The 21,583-nt window shown below is 41.6% G+C and overlaps 1 protein-coding gene across 7 annotated transcripts in view; it reads left to right on the forward strand.

The window, feature by feature from the left end:
* specc1 (sperm antigen with calponin homology and coiled-coil domains 1) overlaps positions 1 to 21,583 on the forward strand; it is a 73,692-nt gene that overhangs the window by 37,020 nt on the left and 15,089 nt on the right. For 3 of the 7 annotated variants that reach the window (XM_071460691.1, XM_071460693.1, XM_071460695.1), the window contains 9 exons: positions 847 to 2,408; positions 4,935 to 5,142; positions 5,501 to 5,574; positions 7,031 to 7,206; positions 11,304 to 11,467; positions 12,899 to 12,999; positions 13,108 to 13,183; positions 13,942 to 14,086; positions 16,224 to 16,326. In XM_071460691.1, the coding sequence (XP_071316792.1) occupies positions 847 to 2,408; positions 4,935 to 5,142; positions 5,501 to 5,574; positions 7,031 to 7,206; positions 11,304 to 11,467; positions 12,899 to 12,999; positions 13,108 to 13,183; positions 13,942 to 14,086; positions 16,224 to 16,326 (2,609 nt within the window). Of the gene's footprint in view, positions 1 to 846; positions 2,409 to 4,934; positions 5,143 to 5,500; positions 5,575 to 7,030; positions 7,207 to 8,339; positions 8,434 to 9,025; positions 10,821 to 11,303; positions 11,468 to 12,898; positions 13,000 to 13,107; positions 13,184 to 13,941; positions 14,087 to 16,223; positions 16,327 to 21,583 lie in introns of those variants that run through there. The other 4 variants (XM_071460697.1, XM_071460698.1, XM_071460694.1 and 1 more) reach the window with 3 other exon arrangements.

A 21,583-nucleotide genomic window follows, 5' to 3' on the forward strand; every position in this document is an offset into this window, starting at 1 on the left:
AAACAGAGAATATGTGAATAGGGTACAGTGACCAGCAACATGAAACTGCTGAATAATACAAGTGTCTGAATGTGACACACTGTCTATTCAATTAGTGTCATTACACAGTGTTAACAAATACATGGTCCCAGCACATCTGTATGCTGATTCCATTAACTCTCCTGTCAGTGTCGAGCCTGCTATAAAGTAATTCCACTGAAGAACGGTTTTATCATCGAAAATTGAGTTTCTACATTCAAGAATTTGACTGTAAACTGGAATCTGTGTTTTATTATTACATTTATTCATTTATATATTATTACTACTGGTAACCAGATACAGTCCAAGTGGCTCTTTATGTTAATTCATCTAAACACGTTTCACTCTAGAATTAAATGTGTATCTGATGGGATCATTTACATTGGTTTAAACACAATTAGCATATTATAAATACAAATGTATTGTTACTGTAAAGTTAATATTTGCTTTTAATCTGACTGCAGATTAATAATGTAGATTTTCACTATCACTCAGTTGTGAATGCAGGATACAGTTATTATTTATACTTACTAACAAGGTTTTAGCAAGGATAACAAGGATTTACAAGGATTTTAACCTTAAATAGTAAATTTGTTAGTTGGCATATAAGAAGCCTTTGTGACTCATGAACTCAAACTCATTTAAGCTGCACAGCGCTTGTCAGTGGCTCAGTTGCTGATACAGTTATATGGATGAAAAAGCTTTTTCATATTATATTTATAGTTTACCATTAACCAGATGACTCCATGAGCTGCTTTGTGTAAATTTGATTATTTAAGTACTTGAACATTGTCTCAATATATACTTCCGTTTTGGTTTGTGTTGCAGCTGCTCAAGCAGCCAAGAAGTCCGGTATCCCAGCCCCGAGAGAAATCCCCTCTACCATAACAAGAGACCGCATCTCTCTGAGGGACCAGCTGAGGAGCTCTTCCACCAAGAGGATGGTTTCCAGTGCCAGCACTTCCAGTCTCTCCACCCTGGCAAAGCAGACACGTAGTACAACCAAGGCCCGTGGAGATTTAGAGGGGCAAGAAAAGGGCCTTCTGGAGTGCCAGGTGAAAGAGCTGCTGGCTGAGGCCAAGGCCAAAGACTTAGAGATCAGCAATCTCAGGATGGAGTTGCAGCGCTGCAAAGGTAAGGCCTCCACTGCTTCCTCTTCACCTTCAACCAACTCTATCTCGCGCCAAGAGTCTGCTGCAGATCGAGAGCAGGGGCAGGTGACGGAGGCCCTTGTTCTGGTTGGGGAGCTGAGGGAGAAGAACGGGAAGTTTCAGAGAGAGCTGGCAGCCCTCAGGGAGGAGAACCAGGCGCTGAAGGAAAAGCTGCTTTGCTTGGAAGCTTCTCCGCTCTCTAGAACAAGCTCCCCCTCCAAGCCTTTGGTGAATGGCCTGCCCTCAGACTCCAACTCTTCAGCTCCACAACAAGACAGTCTCCCTTCTACTACCAGCCCACTCAAAACCTCCATCTCCTCCAGCTCTGACATCACCAAGGACTCGCCATCACCTGACTCGTCCGAGTTTGAGAAGATCCCATCGTGCTCAGAATCGGTGAGCAGTGGTGTCAGTGGTGAAGTCGTTGCAGCAGGGGCAGTAACCAATGCACAGGGGCAGGATGTGTCCGTGCAGAGCCTAACAGAGCAGATTCACAAGATGGAGGAGAGCCACCACAGCACAGCAGAGGAGCTGCAGGCAACTCTGCAGGAGCTAGCTGATCAGCAGCAAGTGGTGCAGGAGCTGACGGCTGAGAACGAGCGTCTGGCTGAGGAGAAGCGCCTCCTGCAGACCTCACTTCAACAGCAGAGAGAACGTTTGGAGGTGCTGGCCCAGAAGAATGAGGCGCTGGCTGTCCGACTTCAGGAACAAGCCCAAATTCAGGCCCAGAAGGAGGAGGAGCTGGGTAGCCAAGGGCCTCGGCTGGCCGAGCTGGAGCAGAGGTACGCTGAGTTGGTGGAGAGCTCACGCTTTGAACGGGAGAAGCTGGTGGACATCCAGCAGCAGCTGACAGGAAGCCTGCGGGCTCTGGAGGAGGAGCATCAGGAGGCCCAGGGTCAGGTGCACTGCCTCAGAGAGGAGATGAACAGGCTTCAGGCCCAGCTGGACAAGGAGCTGGAAGCCAGAAGTCAGGCAGCACAAGCTGCAGAGGAGCAGAAGGCAACAGCGGACTGTCTGAGACTAGAAAACAGTCGACTGAAGGCACAGGTGGACATTGAAAGACAAAAGGTGGGTGAACTGAAGGCCATGCAAAGTGCCAGTGACAGCACTGAGCTGCAGAGCCTGCTGAAGACAGCCCACACCGAGAGAGACAGGCTGGAAGTGGAGCTTACAGAGCTGAGGCAGGAGTTGCTACAGGCCCAGGCCGAGACTGAGCATGTGCGAGCCACGATGTCCAAGGTAAGAGGGATGCAGGGTTACAACTCTGTGTCCATGTTTTGCTGTTTGAGAAATACTTACAGATGGGAATTCAGTTAGAATAGCACAGAGAGGATGAATATTATCATTGAATATAACATGTTATGTGTTCAGAGACAAATGTTGTCAGCAAGTATTTATATGAGTTTGTTTAAAACTGGACAGTTCTCTGGTTAGATAATGTCTCTGTACGGTCAAAACATTTTCCACTTGGTTGCTTCCATTGTGATGTACTAAGTGGTGTGTGTACAAGTTCAAAAAACCTTTTGTTATCTCAGTGAGCTCATTAGTTGTGTTGTGTTTGACAAAGCTTTCAGGAATTCCCTCAAGAACAATCTCCCCATCCACGTTTACTGTCAATTATGAAAAAGCAAAGAAAGGTCGCTCTTATAGACACAGTTTATTGGTTATTGTTCAGATGTTCTGCTTGTAATGCAGTCATTTTATGAAGAGCACTGAAAGAAACCAAAATCTTAGTTATTTGTCTGGTAATGGTTTATCACTGGTTAAAAAATGTGAGTCAAATGGGCGATAATGATATTTTTTTTATAACTCTTGGCTCAATCACTGCCTATTGAATGTGACTATGAGGACACACATCTTCCACAATGGTTGGAACATGACCATTAAACAGGGTTCACAGCTGGTATTGGGTACTTTTCCTCACCACCACAGCACACAAATTCGTTTCCACTGTGATCATATGTTTCTCAGTAATCACTTTGGTTTTCCCCACAAATACCACAGTTGTAGGTTTGGGGTCATTTTGGATCATGTTGCCCCAAAGTGAGGCGTGTCACCATCAGCTTAGTAATGTCGTCATTGTTGGACTATGACAGTGGTGGCAACTGTAGGGTGGTTCACCAGTGGGTGACCCTCTGAGTCATGCTCCTGTCCTCTGCTATGTGGGTGTGAGGGTGAGGCCTCTCCATAACTTCACTCACAAACTTCTTAATCTATTAGATCCACATGGTGTCAGCTGGAGAGTGTCCTCATAACTACATCATTTACTTATTTAGGAATATTATGCTCAGAGAGATCTGCTTTACTGTGTCATCCCTCAGGATGACAGCAGTCATTATGGAGCACTGACTTCAGCTTCAACACTTGGAGCAAATAACACAGTGACACATAGTATTGAACTCTTATTTCCATGAGTCCTTGCATGACATCTGTTTACACTATGGCCAAACAGTAATTGTCAGACATAGCTGTGTGGACAGTGTGCACTGTGTGGTTTCCAGCATAACTGCTTTTAATAAGTTATCACTTGTATTTACTCTTTCTATATGACTTTTGTCGTAGTTGTAAACCAGAATTTTAAAAACTTAAGTGACAGATGTGGAAGCTAGGGTGAAAAAGAAATTACTGTTTGAGCACCAACAATACAATGTTTACAGTGTGACCAATGTGCATGCTCAGACTCATGTAGTTTAGAGGTGGAGAGTGTAACACAGGTTATTAGTACAATTTACAAATGTTCCCTAAACGCCTCACATGCAGACTCTTGCTAGACAGTACAATTTACCAATGTTCCCTAAAAAAGAAACCCACATGCAGGCTATCAGTAGACACTAGCTAAGCAGCTGCACACAGAGAGGCCTTTAATCCCCACTCAGTTACTGCAGGGCACACAACTCAACTTAGACAGGTGTGTGGCCCAGAATTAGTTTGTTTGTAAAGAGTAAAATAAGGCTTTCTAATGTAAGACTTACCTAAATTGAAACCAAATGGGTTTTATCTACCTGGGCGGGTTTTAATCTACCTGGGCAGGCCACCCAAGTGGAGCCTATATATGGGAAATGCTGATGTACTATTGTGCATTAGTGTTTCTCACATTGCAAAACATGCAGTGTATTAAGGTTAATTAGACTGACTAAGGTTACTTTTTTTATCGCTTGTCTATAAATAAAAAGTAACAGTTAGTTTTCATCAGACTAAACAGTCTAACATATCAGGTAAATACTGTGACATAATTTAGCTAGCTTGAATTACATTTTGGTCAGTGGTTTCCTCACACACACTCACAAATGTTTTTTTTCATTATCCAGCCCTCAGTGACTCAAGAATCTCGTTTTCATTAAACATTTTTGTGGACAGCATCTTTTTTTTTTTAAGTTATTTTTTTGGCTTTATTGGATAGGTCAGTGAGAGAGTGACAGGAAAGTCAGGGAGAAGGAGGGGATGACATGCAGCAAAGGGCCGTGGGTCGGATTCGGACCCAGGGCCGCTGCCTTAATGGTACGCGCTCTACCAGGTGAGCCACCGAGGTGCCCCATGGACAGCATCTTTACCTAATCTTTGGAAATATAGTGATCACCATCAAGATCAAACTGAAACACTGCACCACAAACATGTCTGGAAGATAGAAATGATCTTTTCTTCAACCAAAGGTGCCTCCATTTAATCAGAACAGTGATAGACAGCCACATGAAACACTGCCTCATTGTTTTAACCCATGTCTGCTCTAAACCTGCTGCATTCTCACAAATATGTGCATGTACATAGGTGGAGGCCAAATGCCAGCAGGTTCAGGAGTGGGCTGATAGGAGGGAAGAGGAGCTCAGCAGCCAGGTCAGTTCCCTGGAGGACGCTGGGATCCAGGCTGAGAACCAGGTGAAGGAGCTGAAGGAGACCATCTTTGAACTGGAGGACCAGGTGGAGCAGCAGAGGGCCGTCAACTGTCACACCAACCAAGCCGTCCTGGACATGGAGAGTATGTTCATTTCACTGGCTCTCCGGTTCTCTGTGGCTCTGTGGAGCCACAATGCAATTAAATATAATCAGTCAGTGATTTCTATATTCTTAATATTTAGTATTCTCTCATTTATGGGTTGGACAGAATATTATGAAAACCTTCATTACCGAACATTATAACCTTCATGAGCAGTTGGCAAGATGTTGTGTAGCTGGATACACTTTACTGTATTTCCACAAACTGTTGATGAACAGGGCAGATTGGTCCATTATTATGATTGTGATGAGAAACATGAGAGATCTAAAACTGTCCAGAGGTAACTGTTACTGCAGAGGTTGAGTTGAGGTTCTCAAAAACCTTGAATTTGTCTTTGCAGATTTTGCCAAAAAGCTGGAGGAGCAGAAAGCTGAAGCTGAGCGACAACTGAAAGTCCTCAACAGACAGATGAAGGTAAGAGAGCTTCAACAGTCAGACCTGTATAGCTCCTTTATAACACCTGTGGTGACATGAGTATGAGTATGAAGTGTGAGGAGGTGTTGGCTGCATGAGCACAAAATTACAAATGTGCTGAGAGAGAGAGAGAGAGAGAGAGAGAGAGAGAGAGAGAGAGAGAGAGAGATATTACAGGGTGGAAGCAGCACCCAGGTGCTTCCAACTAGCAGGATCTACACAGGATCTATATGGATATATATATATATATATATATATATATAGATGGATGTGGAAGTTTTGATGCCTTTTTCAGCCATAACTAATTTGAATCAACTGACTGAATGCAAGTGACCATCCGTTTTACAGCTATCCATCATCCCTACACGGATAAATTAGAAATACAAACAATACATTTTAGGTGGAGCATCACTTTAAGGTCAGGATGATGTTCCAGCGCTCAGTTTTTCCCTGTCGATTTGCCAAAATATTCGACCTTGGAGGAATCTTTCCACCGAGTATTGTTCCAGTAGCATTGTGGAACATGCAGGTAGGCTGTTCAGTGTGTGTGTTTTGGCAGGCACCAATTTTCTCCATGGTATTCTTCTATGAACATCAATTTTGTGTGGTTGTTTTTCTTCTTATTATTTTAATATCAGAGATTATCAAGTGCACCACAGACCATCTTCCCAGATTTCACTGTCCTTGATATTAATTTTCTGTAGTGGTTGCCCAGTGATGTTTGGAAACTCCTTTTATTTCCTCATGTGTTCTCCGGCTGTTGATTGATGGACAGCCAAGTCTTACTAGATGCAGAAAATGTAAAAATCTAATTGTTAATTTCAGGTTTAAAAGACATGAACTCCCAAGAGAAGTCGAGATGCCCCAGTAGAAAAGAGTAGCCAATACAAGCCTTTAATGTGGTGGCTACATAACCACAAAACTGTGATCTGATCTTTGCTTTTACGACACTGAATATCGACTTACATATTTTTACCTCAGTACCAAGAGATATCTTCAGTTCTTTTTCAGTGTCTGTTGTGGTTCAGAGATGGTTTTTCTAGCCTGAAGAGTTTTTCAGTTCTTTTAAAAATTTTCTGAAATTTGGTTTGGGATCATGTTTTACTTCCACAGATCTCTATTTCAAAAAGTTGATACTGTTGCAAACAGAATTTGGATTGTGATGGAGCAAAACAGTCACAGTCACAACAAAATTTCCTGCCTAAATTCTTTGTGAATGCTTTAACAGTGTCTTTAGTAAATACACAAGACAGAACGATGGTTTGTGCATCATTTGTTCATCTGATTTCATTTATTTATTGTTAGACTTCATTTAAGGACTATTTAATGCTGACATTTAACTAAATCCAAAGGGTTCACATTCATTTCCTGTGTCAGCTGATGATTACTGACTGTATGAATTTGCCTGTATGTGGGTCTACATGCACAATATACATCCATACATTTGTGTCTTCAGGATGAAAAAGAGGAGTGGCGCCGCTTCCAGGCGGACCTCCAGACGGCAGTGGTGGTGGCCAATGACATCAAGGTGGAGGCTCAGCAGGAGCTACGTTCACTCAGGAGGCAGCTGCAGGAGGAGCAGGATCGCAACACAAAGCTTTCTGCCGACCTAGAGACCCTGCAGGGAGTCAGGTACCATTTCCACCATACTACACCATTTCCCCCCTCAAACCCCACCCCCCCCCGGGCTCCCCTCGTTTAGCATCGGGCTGCAGTTCCTTCCTCTCTCAACACAATGTGGAGATGAGATACCTGCCAGAGTCTTGCCATATCCTCATTCAGTGCCATGTTTTACACATGTACTACAAACCACAATATATTATCATTTTGATTCCCAAGAATCTCTTACTTAAGAGGTTTCTAAAGTTCCTGTCTGGTATCAATGCAGGATAGCATCATTTCCTTCATATGTATTGTATTTCACAAGATGAAATCTTTGGTATTTCAGAGTTTAGCTTCCTGGGTTTTGGCAGACTCTGTTGGTAAATGAGCAGTCTCCTGTGGTATTTCCCTCTGTGTATTCTACTCCTTTAAGCTGCTGCCCTCTCTGTCTCCCTCTTCCACACTGACCATTCCCCTGTAGTAACATTCAAACCTCATACTTCACGATAAACTACAGTATATTTATCAGAGGAGATTGTCATTATATAAGAGGGCAGATCTGCTCAACACACAGATACTGCTTTGATTGACGTATGTCACAGTGCAACACTGAAGCCAGTGTAACACTGTCCTCTCTGCACTTTTCAGTGAAAATGTTCCACACCAATGTAACATGCTATTTGAGGTTTCATGTAGTGTCGTTGCACTGTGGCCATGCAGTAATGTGACTGATGTATTTATAAAGCGCGTGGCATTGGTTTGTGTGTGAGTATACTGTATATAAGTGTTTGAGCGTGCAAATGCCATGGTGTTTTTGACAGTGTTGTCTCTCATTATCATGCCGGGTCAATATACTTGTACCTGTGGCAAAGTCTAGATCTGCTACTGTACAGCACCCTGTTTATCTGTGTGGCCAGTCATGGTGTAATTCTGTAAGCAAGCAAATGATCTCCATATAATTTCTACTTGAAACATTGTTATTGATACAATATCACCTCACAAATCTAATGAGAGCAGTTTTAGTTTGTAAAAGATCATAATATTTGGTTTAAAACCAAATATGTCTTGTTCAGATTTCATGCAGTTCTGGTGAATATAGTTCATTAAAAATATATCACTGGTTTTAGACCATGGCTAAATCAGCAAACTTTCCCCAAGATTAGCTGTTACGCTACGTCCGCTCCCCACCTCCAGCAGCTCCCTGTGATGACTCTATCAAAGATGTCCCTCTGACAAGCCTCCCTATGTAAAGTCCAGGTGAGTTCCCTGCCCTGTCAGCCCTCTCTCAGCCCTGTGTGCTGCTGCTGCTCACTGACCTCCCTATCTGTGTTTGGCTTTGTGTTGTTGCTTCAGCCTGTCTGACTCTGTCTGTCTTTCCATATGCTGGCTGACTGCACCTTCAGGACTGTCTTACTTTTTTGATTTGCTTTGCCTGGTCCTTTAAACCTGCCATTCCAGTAGATGTATCTGGTGCCACCTGCTGTTCTTTGAATGAATAACCCTCCAACTTTTTTGGTTAAATAGCAGGATGGTCTGCACGGCATGACTGGATTAAACTCATGCTATGCATCATCTGCTTCAGATACATTGGCATAGTGTCTTCATCACCGGGTGATTTAGTCCCACTTGACATTATGAGTGACCTTATTAATCCAATGAGGTATGCATGGAGCAGTTTTAATGGTCCAACAGTGCCCAGAGGTCTGCATTTCATAACAACAATGTTAAGAACAAATGTAAGGTCCATAGTTATGCGGCACACATACAATGCACATGTAAATATTTTATATTTAGTCTTTACACAGTTATTTTATACAGTAGTTCATCTTCCTTCTTTTTTTCTTTTCAGAATAAGCACCGGAGCCACTTTTGACACCAAGACGGCAGTAGAGGGGCACTAGAGAAGTGCCGTCCACCTCAGCACCAGTGAAGACAGTGTTATTGTTGCACTTATTGGCTTTCTGTGTCGTTCAAAATGTAACGTGGTAAACCAGTCTCTTTCTAAGCCACAGTGAGCAGTGAAGATGCAGCACACAAACAGAGTCTCATGACACAGAGTCTGGTTTCCATTTTTCTCTTTACATTTTGGAACCTTTTGAGGATTAATACTGTGTTTTTATTTCTCAATGAATGTACTCTTTTATGTTTGTAATTTTCTCGACTTCTGTTGAAGAAATGCCATATGTTTGAGAGACTCCTTTTTATACTGTGTAATGCTGCTTTGTGCCTTTTTAGAGAGTTGAGAGGATAGAAACTGTGTAAGACCTGTTCCAAAAAAAAAACAGAGTGAAGGATGTAAAACCAGTGACAAATCTGAAACAGTTCAGATCCCCATCATTCTGCAAACAAAGACATGAAATCCATGTTATAAGGCAAGAGCAACACAGCAGAATTAATATGACTCAAAAACTAGGTGTCTCTTTTCTTACTATTTCTGTATCAGTCAAATTAGTTTCACTTTGTCCTCTGTTTGTTTAGTTTAAAACATTAAATTTATAATCTGTAAAAACAAAGACAACTTTATTTTAAAACTAATGTTTGCTCTTAGTTGTGTAGTTGAATAAAGAGTGACTGTAGTGTCACATTTAGCCATTAGATGGCACTACAGAACACACAATTACCACAAACGGGTAACCTCCACGTGGATATGCTGGTGTCCTCTGCTCTGTTTGTCTTAGATGTACACAGTAATGTGTATAGTTATTTCTTTGTGCCAGATAAAATAACCAGAGAAATGTTGAGGTTAGTAATGCTGGCAGAGCACTGCCAACATCAGATTTTAGTACTGCCACAAACACTGACAGCTGTACCTCAGTCATTTCTCACTCCTTAAACCAACCGAAAGGCTGACGGTCCATTTTAACTCAAAGACCAAGAAGACTGTGTGAGCTACAGGTTCCTTATTATTTTAATTCTTAAAACAAATGTCAAATCGTGAGTTGAACTAATTTATATCATTCGACCTTTCAGCAACATTACTGGCAAATTACAAGTGGTCTCAGACTTTTGGACCTCACTGTATAGACTGAAAAGTCTATGTGTGGTTGATTATAGAGTTAACCATATATCACTTATCTGAATTTCAGAGGTCACTCAAGGCTCTGATACTTCCTCCTTATCAATCAATCTAGATCCACTATGCTAAATATATGTAGAGACTTTTTAATGTATCAGATACTCAAACTCTGTGATGTCACTCATTTTGATATGATATGTCACTTATCACATGGTTATTTTATCACGTTTGAGCCCAACCCTGACAGAATATTCTGTGTTGGTGTAATATGATGGTATTTGGTTTCGGGATCTCAGGTTCTACTTAAAGTCCAACTTTTATCACAGATATTCAATTTGTGCATTTTTTTTATTAAAAGCCATATTATTCTACCAGATGATAAGGTACTGGTGTAAACATTTGGATATGTTCAAAAACAACATGGAGAAAAAGATTAGATGGTAACAGTGTGATGGGTCACTTTCTGTCTGTAGTGAAGCCATTTAACGATCAATACAGTGAATGTGCTGTTAATTTATTCTTCAAAGAAAGACTCAGAAAGAACTTGTGACTGGTTTCCAAAAAAAAGTGTATTGTACGTCTGTTTGACTGATGTTCATTAGGACAATGAATAAATAAAATTGCACCAGTCCAACTGTGGTTGTGTATCTTTCTCTCTCTGTCTACATTCTCTGGAGGTGAGTTTAGTTTAAGACAGAAATTCCTCACTTGTTATTCATTCCTCATCCATCACTGATAAAGACTTTCCACATCCTTTACTCTGTAGCCCATAGTCCAACGTTCACCAGGGCCAATGGGTAGAAAAAGTCCTGATAATTGGATCGCTCAGATTTTTGTGTTCCAAATTTAGATTTGTCTATCTGCAACAGTTCATCAGTTATTTACAGCTCTTCAGATCAAACTATGATCACACAATCTTTTGATCTTTTCAATATATGTACAAATATATGCTATTTTAAAAACATTAATTCTAATCAGCAGGTAATCTTGTGAGAAAAGTAGTAAAGGGAAGGTTTTGAAAGTCCAATCCGTGGTTCACAGGTTCACAAGCTGTCTCTTGTATGTATTGTGTATGTCTCTACACAGCAACCATGTTCATTTTGTCTGTCAGGTCCCAAGGTGACGAGGTGAGAGTGTCCGACTCCGATAACAGCCGTCACTGGTGTGGCATCTCTATGATCCCGACCTCGCCCGCCGACGCCAGCGGAGATGCCGAATCAGAGCCCGGAGCTACTGTCAAATCCCTCATTAAGTCCTTTGATACTGTTGGACAGAGTGAGCACCGAGCACCTCGACACACGCGCATACACACATACAAACTCTTACAGGAAGTCGCAGTACAGCAGTGTAACCATAGAGGACAACAGCTGGTGGATATCAGTCATTTTCTCTGGAGCAAAGTCCTGCACAGTTGTGCTGGACTGTGTGGCCTGAAGTGACCTCAGGCAGGTTGGAGGATGATTGTCAGTAGAATCAGTTGATGTGTGTGTGTTGGATAAATCTGCAGCTGATTAAGAAGCATTTTCATTTAATTCCATTGAGAAAGTTTGGTATGTATTGTATAATAAAGCATATTCTAATTATTAATATTTATAATCACTTTTAAACATCACCAGTGACCTGACAGTGTAGCTCACTTTGTCATGTTAACACGTTTTTTTTTAGTTTACCTATGCATTAGTGTTTATACAGACATCAGTATCAGAACATTAAACAAGTAAAAGCCACTGTAAGTGTCATTTGGGATTGGCTCCAGCCCACTACAACTCTCTAGGATTAGCAGGCAGAGCTAATGAATTGATGGATAGATGTCTTCAAAAAATATATATATACTCAGTGGCCACTTTATCTAAATACACCTGCACAATCTACTGCAACTGCTCTGCCATAACATTTATCTATGCAAAGCTCGTGGCGCTCGTTTTTTTGTGACGTCAACAATGTGTAAAATTGATTTTCTGTTTATGATTGAGGTCATAGTTAAAGGTCACGTACATTATATTGACAGGTGTTTCTAATTGTTTTGTCCTTCCCATTAACACAGGATGATAAAATGCAGTCCAGTACAGCACCAACACCAATCATGACTTACTGCTGAAACGTTTAACACCTCCGTGACTGTGCCAATAAAAACTGAGCATTGTAGGCATCATAAACATCGACTTCATGGCAGAACAGTTGTATTGGATTGCTTTCAACTGTACAAGTACATATAAAGTGGACACTGAGTGTATGATCAGAGAAAAAAAGAAACAACTATGAATCTCATTAAAAGACAACTTCACATTGATAGTGAATCTACAAAACTTTCAGTATTCAAAAAGTATTAAAGGCTTGATAACCTACATCTCTCTCTGCACTGTAGGCCTTGTTGTTACTACAGTTTCTTCATTGTCTCTTTTTACCCTTTGTATTATCTTGGGCTACAGTGAAGACATGATATAGTCATTTTCTAAGCGCATTTCATTGCTTCCACTGCCAACCACTGCTAAGAACAGCTTTAAATTTTTTTTTTTTTTTTTTTTTGTATCGGAGGAACAGTACCCATCTGTAATTTAAACAAAGAGACGCTGCCATACACGGCCTATCTTCTTTGTAGCATTGTTAAGTCTCAGAATGAATGTGTTAATTATTTACTAGAAAATGATACTAGAGGGTCTTTTGATAGAGTAATCAATGAGCACTGTGTGTTATTTGGTCTCTCAGATGGACCAGGTCACACAGTTCAAATGCATTCCTCACCGAGGAGCCCGCTGAGTGGGATTCCTGTACGTACCGCACCTGCTGCTGCTGTCTCCCCCATCCAGGTACACACCGAGACATTCTCCTTTCAAAATAAAAGAAACTTCCTTCATGTGAAATTGTTTTTTGACTCTGATATGATGAGATCCCCGTTCTGTTTTATGTCCCTGCAGAGACACTCATACATAAAGCCGCTATCAAAGATGCTGGAAAAAAGAATCAATCAGGGAGAATTCTCTCATCCTCACGGTACGTAACACAGAGATGGTTTTAGGTCATGGTCTTTAATTTATCTGTATATCCATATTTCATTTCGCAGTCGCACAGGAACAACTGTAGGGCCTCGCACACTGCTTTTACATCAGTGGACAGATAGCCAAAGTAGTGCTATGAGTCAGTGCTTTTAGAAATTAGGCTGATACGTCGAATAACATTAGTCTACGCAGAAAGTTGATTGAACAGGAACTGCTCTATGCAAACATCCATCTACAGTTGATTTTATGGCTCTTAAAATGTCTGAATCTACTGTCAGCAGGTGTTAGAGCTCCCTCCTTTAGGAACTGACTGAGACATCAAAGTTCTGTTTTTTTCTAACAAACAGATTCTTATTTCAGTGCCTGCCTTTTCTGATCATTACTTTTCAAATATCTTTGCACAGATAGATGTTTCAGTGTAGACTTGTTCAGGCAAGACAGGGGCCTCAGGTAGGGTCAGTTTGAGCGTTTTAAAGACTTCACAGTCAGGACCCCTGGACTATAAAGTGACATTTCTTACACATTTACACATATGAATTTGCTTTCCATTTCCATTTGTTCTGTTTCTTTTCATATTCTGTTCTTGAATGTTTATAGCTTACCTGTACTCTCACAGTCTGACTGAACTCATATGTGAAGCATCATACAGTGTCGTTTGTCAACGTGCTTTAAAAAATATGGTCCCTCTGTTTCTGACTCACTCTTCACATTCTCCATTGCCTCACTCCCATGTTGCATACTTCAATCCCCCAGATAAGTTGTCGGGCTGCGGGGAAGACCTAAAACCAAATAGCCTTATGAGGAAGAGTCCTTCCCTGGAGTCTGTAATTAAAACTCCCGTCTCCCTCAGCAGCCGCACAGCATCCTTCAGCTACAACCGAGGCAACAGCAAGCTCAGGTGGGATTACCCAGTAATTATTTCTGACAAGTCACTGTGAGATTATTCAACTTGTTTAACAATTTACTTTTCCTTGGAACTGGTGAAAAATCGTTTCCCCCTCCCTTACTTTGAAAACAGCAAAACATTTGTTCTGAAAATCTTATACTGTTTTAAAATAATAATTTAGAAAAATAAAAACTGTTTCAGTTCTGTATTTTTGTGAAATAGATGTTTGCCCTTGAGATGATTGAGAGAAGGTTTTGATGTTAATGTGACTGTTACTTATTATACTTGTGAGTCTTTTAACATGTTGGACTTTGGAGTTGCTCAGCCTTTATTGCCAAAAGTGTGGATGTGACACAGGTGGCTTCAACACAGTAAATGGGCTGATTGCTTATCAGAATGGGAAGAGAGTCACAGGTTAAACAAATATGCTTTCCTCTTCTGACTTCTGGCATTATTGACTCAGACAGAGAGGAGCGGTGTGTGCAGGAAAACGGACTGAGTTAGTTAGACTCACACACAACTACACCTCCGACTGTAACAGGTTACATTTGAGGAAGATGACTCAGTGTTCAGGTTTCTGTCAGATTTCACAGTCGCATAGCAAAGTTGGCTCAAGCAAATAGTTCGCCATCACGCTGGGCAACACCCTGAGCTTCAACCACCGCACTGTTGACATTAATAATAAGTACCACTCATACTCTTATCTGGAAACTCAAAAACCTGTCTGTCCAGCCTCAACTCTAGTATCATGTCATTATTCAGCCCTCTCCTCTCCACCATCTCTAGTTACAGTATTACAGGTACCACCAACAGAAATAAATTGTAAAAGGTCACACAGCCAAAGATATTTTTCCAGCATCTGTTTTCTTAGGTCCTCTTGCATATTAATGTAAATGTATGTGACTGTTTGGCAGACCTGCTCTTCTCTGCAGCAGTGCGTTGCCATGTTTGGTATGGTTTTAGTGTTATGATATAGCTGCTGTATCATTGCAATAATTGTTTGGACAAGGTTCTAGCTGCCTCTGGCCTCAAGGTGCATGAAACAGAGGACTAATGAATTTAACAGCACAGCCGTGGTGACGTGTGAAATGTTTACCATGCTCAGAGCAATGACCGTGTCTCGTGCTCTTCCCATGGCCTCAGCTCCGGCACAAACCCCAGGGAGCAGACCCTCTGAACAATACAGTAGATAGGCATTTAATTCCTATTTTCTCCTCCTTTAATCGTACATTAGTGCAGTCGGTCTACCGTATGTAAACATCTGAGCGCATGAAGTGAGCTAAAGCATCCTACACTTAAGATCACTCTGAGTTATATACAGTGAGCTTCACTCCTGAGCAACCTCGGATTAATCTCAACTCTGAACTCTAACACAAATATGCTGAACTGCAAAGAAGCTTTGATCTTGTAATGAATTCTGGGATTTGGTGAATTAGATAAACAAATAAAGAAGTTTCAAAGAATTGTTTAAAAAGAAAAAATCATCACTTACTACAAGAATGTATTTTCATTTTCTTCATCATGGTACATGCTGTGTAGGCTGTTAAAAAGTATCATCCTGTAGTTTTGCCATTATGTCTCTAAATCTATAGTACAGAGTTAATATTAATGCTACATACTGTGTATGTTATTTCAAGACAAGTATGTTTCAGCTGTGTTGTGTGAAATGTTTGAGCATTAATTGGTTTACTTAATGGTCTCATTATCATCTGTTTATGGTGTTGTTTACGTTTTAGCTATTTTCCCTCTGGAGCGTAAACAGGACTGGTTACCCTTTTAACTCTCACAAGCTAAAAAACTGTATTTACAAAAGAGAAGGGATTTACATTTTTAGATTAGTGAAGCAGCCCTATGAGAAACTGAGAATGTGCTTTTACACCAGGACCACTTCTGAACTGGTTTTGGACATGATGAAATTATTTCCCACAAAGAATTTTTATATGGAAAAATCTCAACTAACAGGACACGGTCTTAAACTGTGAGACTAACAGAAGCTTCACTTATGCCCATGTGCTTTGCAGCTTGTATGTGCAGATAACAGTTTTACAGGTTAATCAAGCACTACGCTTCTCATACTGATGATGATGACACGCTCTAACTGTCCCTCTCTCTCTCTCTGTGTCTGCGGTTTGTGCTTCCCTGGTGACAGTGTGGAAAGAAAGGACCCCTTGGCTGCACTGGCGCGGGAGTATGGAGGATCTAAGAGAAACGCTCTACTGAAGTGGTGCCAGAAGAAAACAGAAGGCTATCCGGTAGGGATCAGAGGCCAGAGACCTCTTTCAAATACAAGGCAGGCTCCATTAACTTTCACACCCTGTTTTTCTCTGCATCTTTGTCTGACAGTTTTATTTTAGTCTCACACTCATTTTCTCATTTAAAAGTGAGATGGAAGCGCCCACTCCCTTTCATGATATTGCACAGATGCAGTATTGGTCTGTCTATGCCCTCAGGTTCAGCAGTCATCTTGGTTTTTTCAGCCATCACTGAGGTGTTAGACTGTAGTGGCACATTACTGTGTTTGCAGACACACCATTCACCCAGCTGTCATCTCACTGTCAAGTCACTGTCATAGAGGGCATGGAAACAATGAAGCAAAGCACTCATTGGATTCATACATGTGTGTATTTATATAGCCCGCCTTGTTTTTATGCATGTGCATTTGTTTATGCATTGTTTGGTGCTGTGTTCCCATCTGTGTCCCCTGTGTCCATGGAGCCACATGCTGACAATCACCTGGCTTAGCTGCCCCCCTAATATCCAGTTTAAGGAGCCCATTAAGCCCAGTGGGATTAGAGATTTGCCCGTGTAATCATCATGTTTGTGTGCCAGCATGCCAGATAGCTAATGCTAAAACTCTTACCAGCAGGTGGACTGGTCCCAGCCTTCAAACTCTAGTCTAGGGGGATGAAGCGTCATTTCAGCCCGCTCAGCATTTCGATAGAAGATTAATTACATTATAAACATTGCTCACTCTGTTGCTGTCCTGGTTAGGCTCAGTCTAACAGCTTGTGGCTGTGGCCTGACCTCATATGAAAAGCCACATTTGATGACAACTGCTAAAAATAGGTCCAGCTTTCCCAGTGAGAAATGGTCTGAGTAACTGGATGAGTAGTCAGATCAATAGTTCTTATTTCTCAGGCGCAGCGCTGCTCAGTGAACTTTGAGTCAACCCCCCCCCTTTTCATCTGAGGTCGGGTGTTTGATGGTCACACGGCACAGGTGTTGGTAAAACACACACAGCAGATCCTCTGTGATGGAAACATGTGACCAGATGAGATAAAACTGCTGCTGACCAACAGACAGTCTGATAATGTGTCTGATAGACAAAGACGGTCACACCTCAGATTGTTTGGACTGTTTAAACATGGGCAGCAGGAGCGTCTCTACAGGCTTGCAATGTATTGTCTTCTGATTTAGCACCTGCATCTACCTACATGCACCACCAGCTAGATAACAAAACAGAACTTGAGACAGTGGCTAATGATGAAACTTAATTAGATTAGATAGATACAAGAAGAAGGCACTGATAAAACTCAAATGAACTGTAAAGTAATAACACAAACTGGTGCAGCACAGATGTTTCCCTTCACCCCCAAGAGAAAACCTACAGCCCTCCCTGCTGTGTAAGTTGCCCTGGGTATGAGCAGCTCAGTCATGGGCAAAAATAACACCACTTTGTAAAAATACTCAGTTTAATACTCTGGCTACTCTGAAGTTTAAGTAAAACTGAAGAAATACTATTTGAAAAATGAATTAGTGTATCAAATGTAAAAGTATTCACTCCCCACCTAAGTGTTATGTCATTATATATTTTAGTGCTATGCTTGACTGTGTAATGAGCATTTTAATGTTCCAGCTGGATCTTATTTTAGTTACTTTATGTCCTGTTCTATGTAGTGGCGATCTACAAACAACTATCATATTTTATTTGTCCAACATATATTTTATATTTTATATCTTACTAGTAAAAAGTGCAGTATTTCCCTCTGAAATGCAATGGAGGAGAAACATAAAGTACCATAAACTGAAAATACTCAAGTAAAGTTTAAGTTGCTCAAAATTGTACCTGAGTATAGCCCTGTGCATAAATGTATTTAGTTACTTTTCACCACTGCTTAAACCTAAAACCTGAATGGATTTGCAAATCCCAGTTCAGTTCAGGACAGTGGAGTCCAGCAACACAAAACCCTTAATGGAGCCTTTTTCCAGTTGGTCTGGATTTAACTATGGAACCTGTGATCCCCTCTCACAAAGGGCTTAGTACCATAGTGTGATTATTTGCAAGAATCAGGAATGCAGTAAGAAGATTTGGCTACTAGGAGTGTTTCAGTCTGTGGCATAATCAGTCCCCTCCTGGAGTAACTGTTCTCGGTCCGAGCTGTGAGCCTTTATGTTAGTGTGTTTCCTCCATGTGCGCCGTGTGCCTGACCTGTAGCTGGATTCATTCACAGACAATTGGGCAGTTAACCTCAAAAGAGCCTCTCTGTAGTACAGCTGACTGCTGTAATACAGAGAGGTATATGCGTTTGCAAATCCGATGAATATCTGTTTTCAGAATCACTTAATTGTTTATCTTAAGAGAATAGAGAACTTGTCGACATTATATAAATCGCTGAATGTACTCTGCAAAATATGAGGTACACTATATGATTATAAATGCCCAAAAATGAAGTAAATGGGTTAAAAATTCACACTGAGACATCTGAGATAAAGATTAAGTAAAAGGTCCTATGACTACTGTTTCCAAATATTATACATATCTGCTGTTTAACTGTCTCAGCAGAAATTTATGATAGCGATTGTTGTTTTTTTTTCCTCTTGAGCTTTCTTCTTCTTCTGGTGAATTCCACCACCATCCTTAGGGATTTCTGTTTTTGAGAATGCATGGCCATTTACTGTACATGTACGTGTGTGTGATGTATAGTTTGCGCATCAGTGACACTGAGTTCAGTTTCCTGCACCAGAAAACATGTACCCACAGGCCCCTCTCGAGTCTTGTGGCAAAATAAGGGAAAAGGTTACTGTCAGAGGACGTGTTCAGCTCCATATATCTGGGGAAAGGTTGAGGATGTTACAGTGTTACGAGGGCTCCGTCCACATGGAAGCCACTGAGTGCTCGCCGAAGGCCCAGAGACTGATCTGTCAGACAGTGTGTAGCTCCACGACGGCGAGGCACAGACATGTCTGAAACACACCCACATTCTGGTTGCCCACTTTTTCTTTCCTTCTCTCTGTCATGCTCGTGTTCTGCTCTGATAAAGGTTAGTGAGTTTTATCAATACAACCACATTCACTTTGTGGTCCCCCTCTTCTCTGCTGCGGACTAAGGTCAAAGAGGTAATAACTCAACACTAATTGGCTCTTTAGTATGGAGTCACCCAGATGTAATTTATGTTGGCCTCTTCAGTCTATATAATTAATGGTCAGTTTGAAGAGGCCGCTTCGACCATCTCTGTTCACTTTCCATCCTCTCTCTCATTTCCAAACGGCGGAGTCAGGAAACAAGCTCATATATCTCGCTCATCTGCCAGCGCGGAGCCAGAAAAGCCGCCGTGTGAGATGAGAACAAAGCCGATGGGAGGGTTCAGCCCCGTGCCAGTTGTTATTACAGTGCTATTGTTGTCGGACCTTTTGGTCAAACAGCAGCCTAATTAAAGCGAAACAGAAACGGGAGCTATTGTAAGCACGTCAGGAGATTATTTAATGTTTAGGTGCAAATAGCTGCCGAGGGCACAGTAAATCTGTGTGATTATAGTTGGCCTCAAAACCCAATGTCACGCTCAGCCTGTTCGCTGTGATCAATGAAGGAGTGAGAGAGAGAGAAGTGCTCGTTATCATCACAAGGAGAGGGTGAAAGTAGATGTACGATGTGCTGAAGAATGTGCTTTATCTCATGGTAAATATTGTTTTATATGAGGAAACGTACATGCATACAGGTGAGACTGAAAGGAATCGCCATGGCCTACGTGCGTTAAATCATGCATCCAGCCGAGCCATGTGTGTGTGTGTATGGGCATGTGTGTATGTGTTGGTGTGGCTATGTCTGCTATGTGGATCCTGTCTCTGACTGACAGCTAATGCAGGTAGAAAAAGAAAAGGGAAGAATATGATAATGAGAATCTCTCTCACACACACACACACACACACACCATAGGAGGGCAATGCTATCACCATGGAGAAGAGCTGTTTAACCCCTGAGGGGATATGTGATGTGTGAAGGGGTGTGTTTACCCACCACGTGCAGGTCCTTGGAGCAGCTGAATACTTGACCTGTGTTAAACTCTCAGCGGAGGATGAGACGTGAGCCCAGACACACTCCATCACACCTCAAATGTCAGGTTCTGGGAAACACAGATCGATCAGTGAAGACCTTAAGCTGGCTGTAATTGACTCTGCCCTGTGGGAGAGACTGAAGGGGCCTCTCACCGGAAATTAGTATTCACATGGGATCCTGTGCACGTCAGCGCTGGACCGGACGCACGCTTGAAACACAAGACCACTTTCATACAACTTCTGTTCCACTGGATTTCAAGGCAGCTTCTAAGATCTGACTCTAAAGAGCACATTGCTGAACGGGCCACAGTCGGTCTGATGCTGGCTGTTCTGTGTTTTCTGTCTGTAACTTTTTTTTTTAAATCTTATTATCATTGTTTGATGCACACTTTGCATCTTTCTACATTAACTGCAAAATTTCAACACAACTGTTGTCCTGTTTTCAGAAGCAAAATGTCGACTTGTTCTTCCAGTTTTCCAAAAGTGGCCAGTTCTGTCCATGCTCCGTGAGCAAAGGCTTTCTTGAATGTCTGGTGTGGTGGAAAACACTCTAACCTCCCACTGTATAGGCTCTTTGATGTCTTAATTTAGAACAGTTTGGGACACGTTTTAAACTTTTTTTTTCCTCAATTAACCAAAGAGGCCAAACAAAAATAAATGCAGTGTTTGTTCAAGATGGGAACAATGAGCAAAGGGTCTGAACATTAGGCTCAGCTGGGCCTGACAGAGCAAAGCTCATCCGGCCTCGTCTGGGAAACACACACACACACACACACACACACACACACACAAAGCCATTGAAGAAACAGGAATGGACCCCCAGGCGAGTGTGGAGTGGAGGTCAGACATCGAGGAGGGAAAGAGAGTTGGAGTTCAAAGAGTAGCCATTACTGTGTGTTCTAATAATGTTGTATTAACAGTAATATCTCTGAGATCATCAGTGTGAAAATAACATACTACAATTAATCACAGCAGAGGGCTCACAGCAGCTGAACCTAGCTGGAATATCTAAAACACTCTACTGTTTTTTTATCCTAAAATCATCAATAATCATGATTTGTTAATGCTGATCATCAGAAGTGGGTAGAAATGTGAGAGTAAAAAGCCTTGAGGCTGACGAGGCTTATGTGCAAAAAACAATATATATTGAACAACCCTTGAACCCTGGTAATTGGTTGTGCTAAGGGGTTATTACATTCACTGGGCTTGGCTGCAAGGCAAAGCTAAATATTCTCA

This window comes from Trachinotus anak, unplaced genomic scaffold, assembly GCF_046630095.1.
Source record: "Trachinotus anak isolate AG129_WGS33_773 ecotype Australia unplaced genomic scaffold, CSIRO_AGI_Tana_v1 ptg000024l, whole genome shotgun sequence".
Classification (NCBI taxonomy): domain Eukaryota; kingdom Metazoa; phylum Chordata; class Actinopteri; order Carangiformes; family Carangidae; genus Trachinotus; species Trachinotus anak.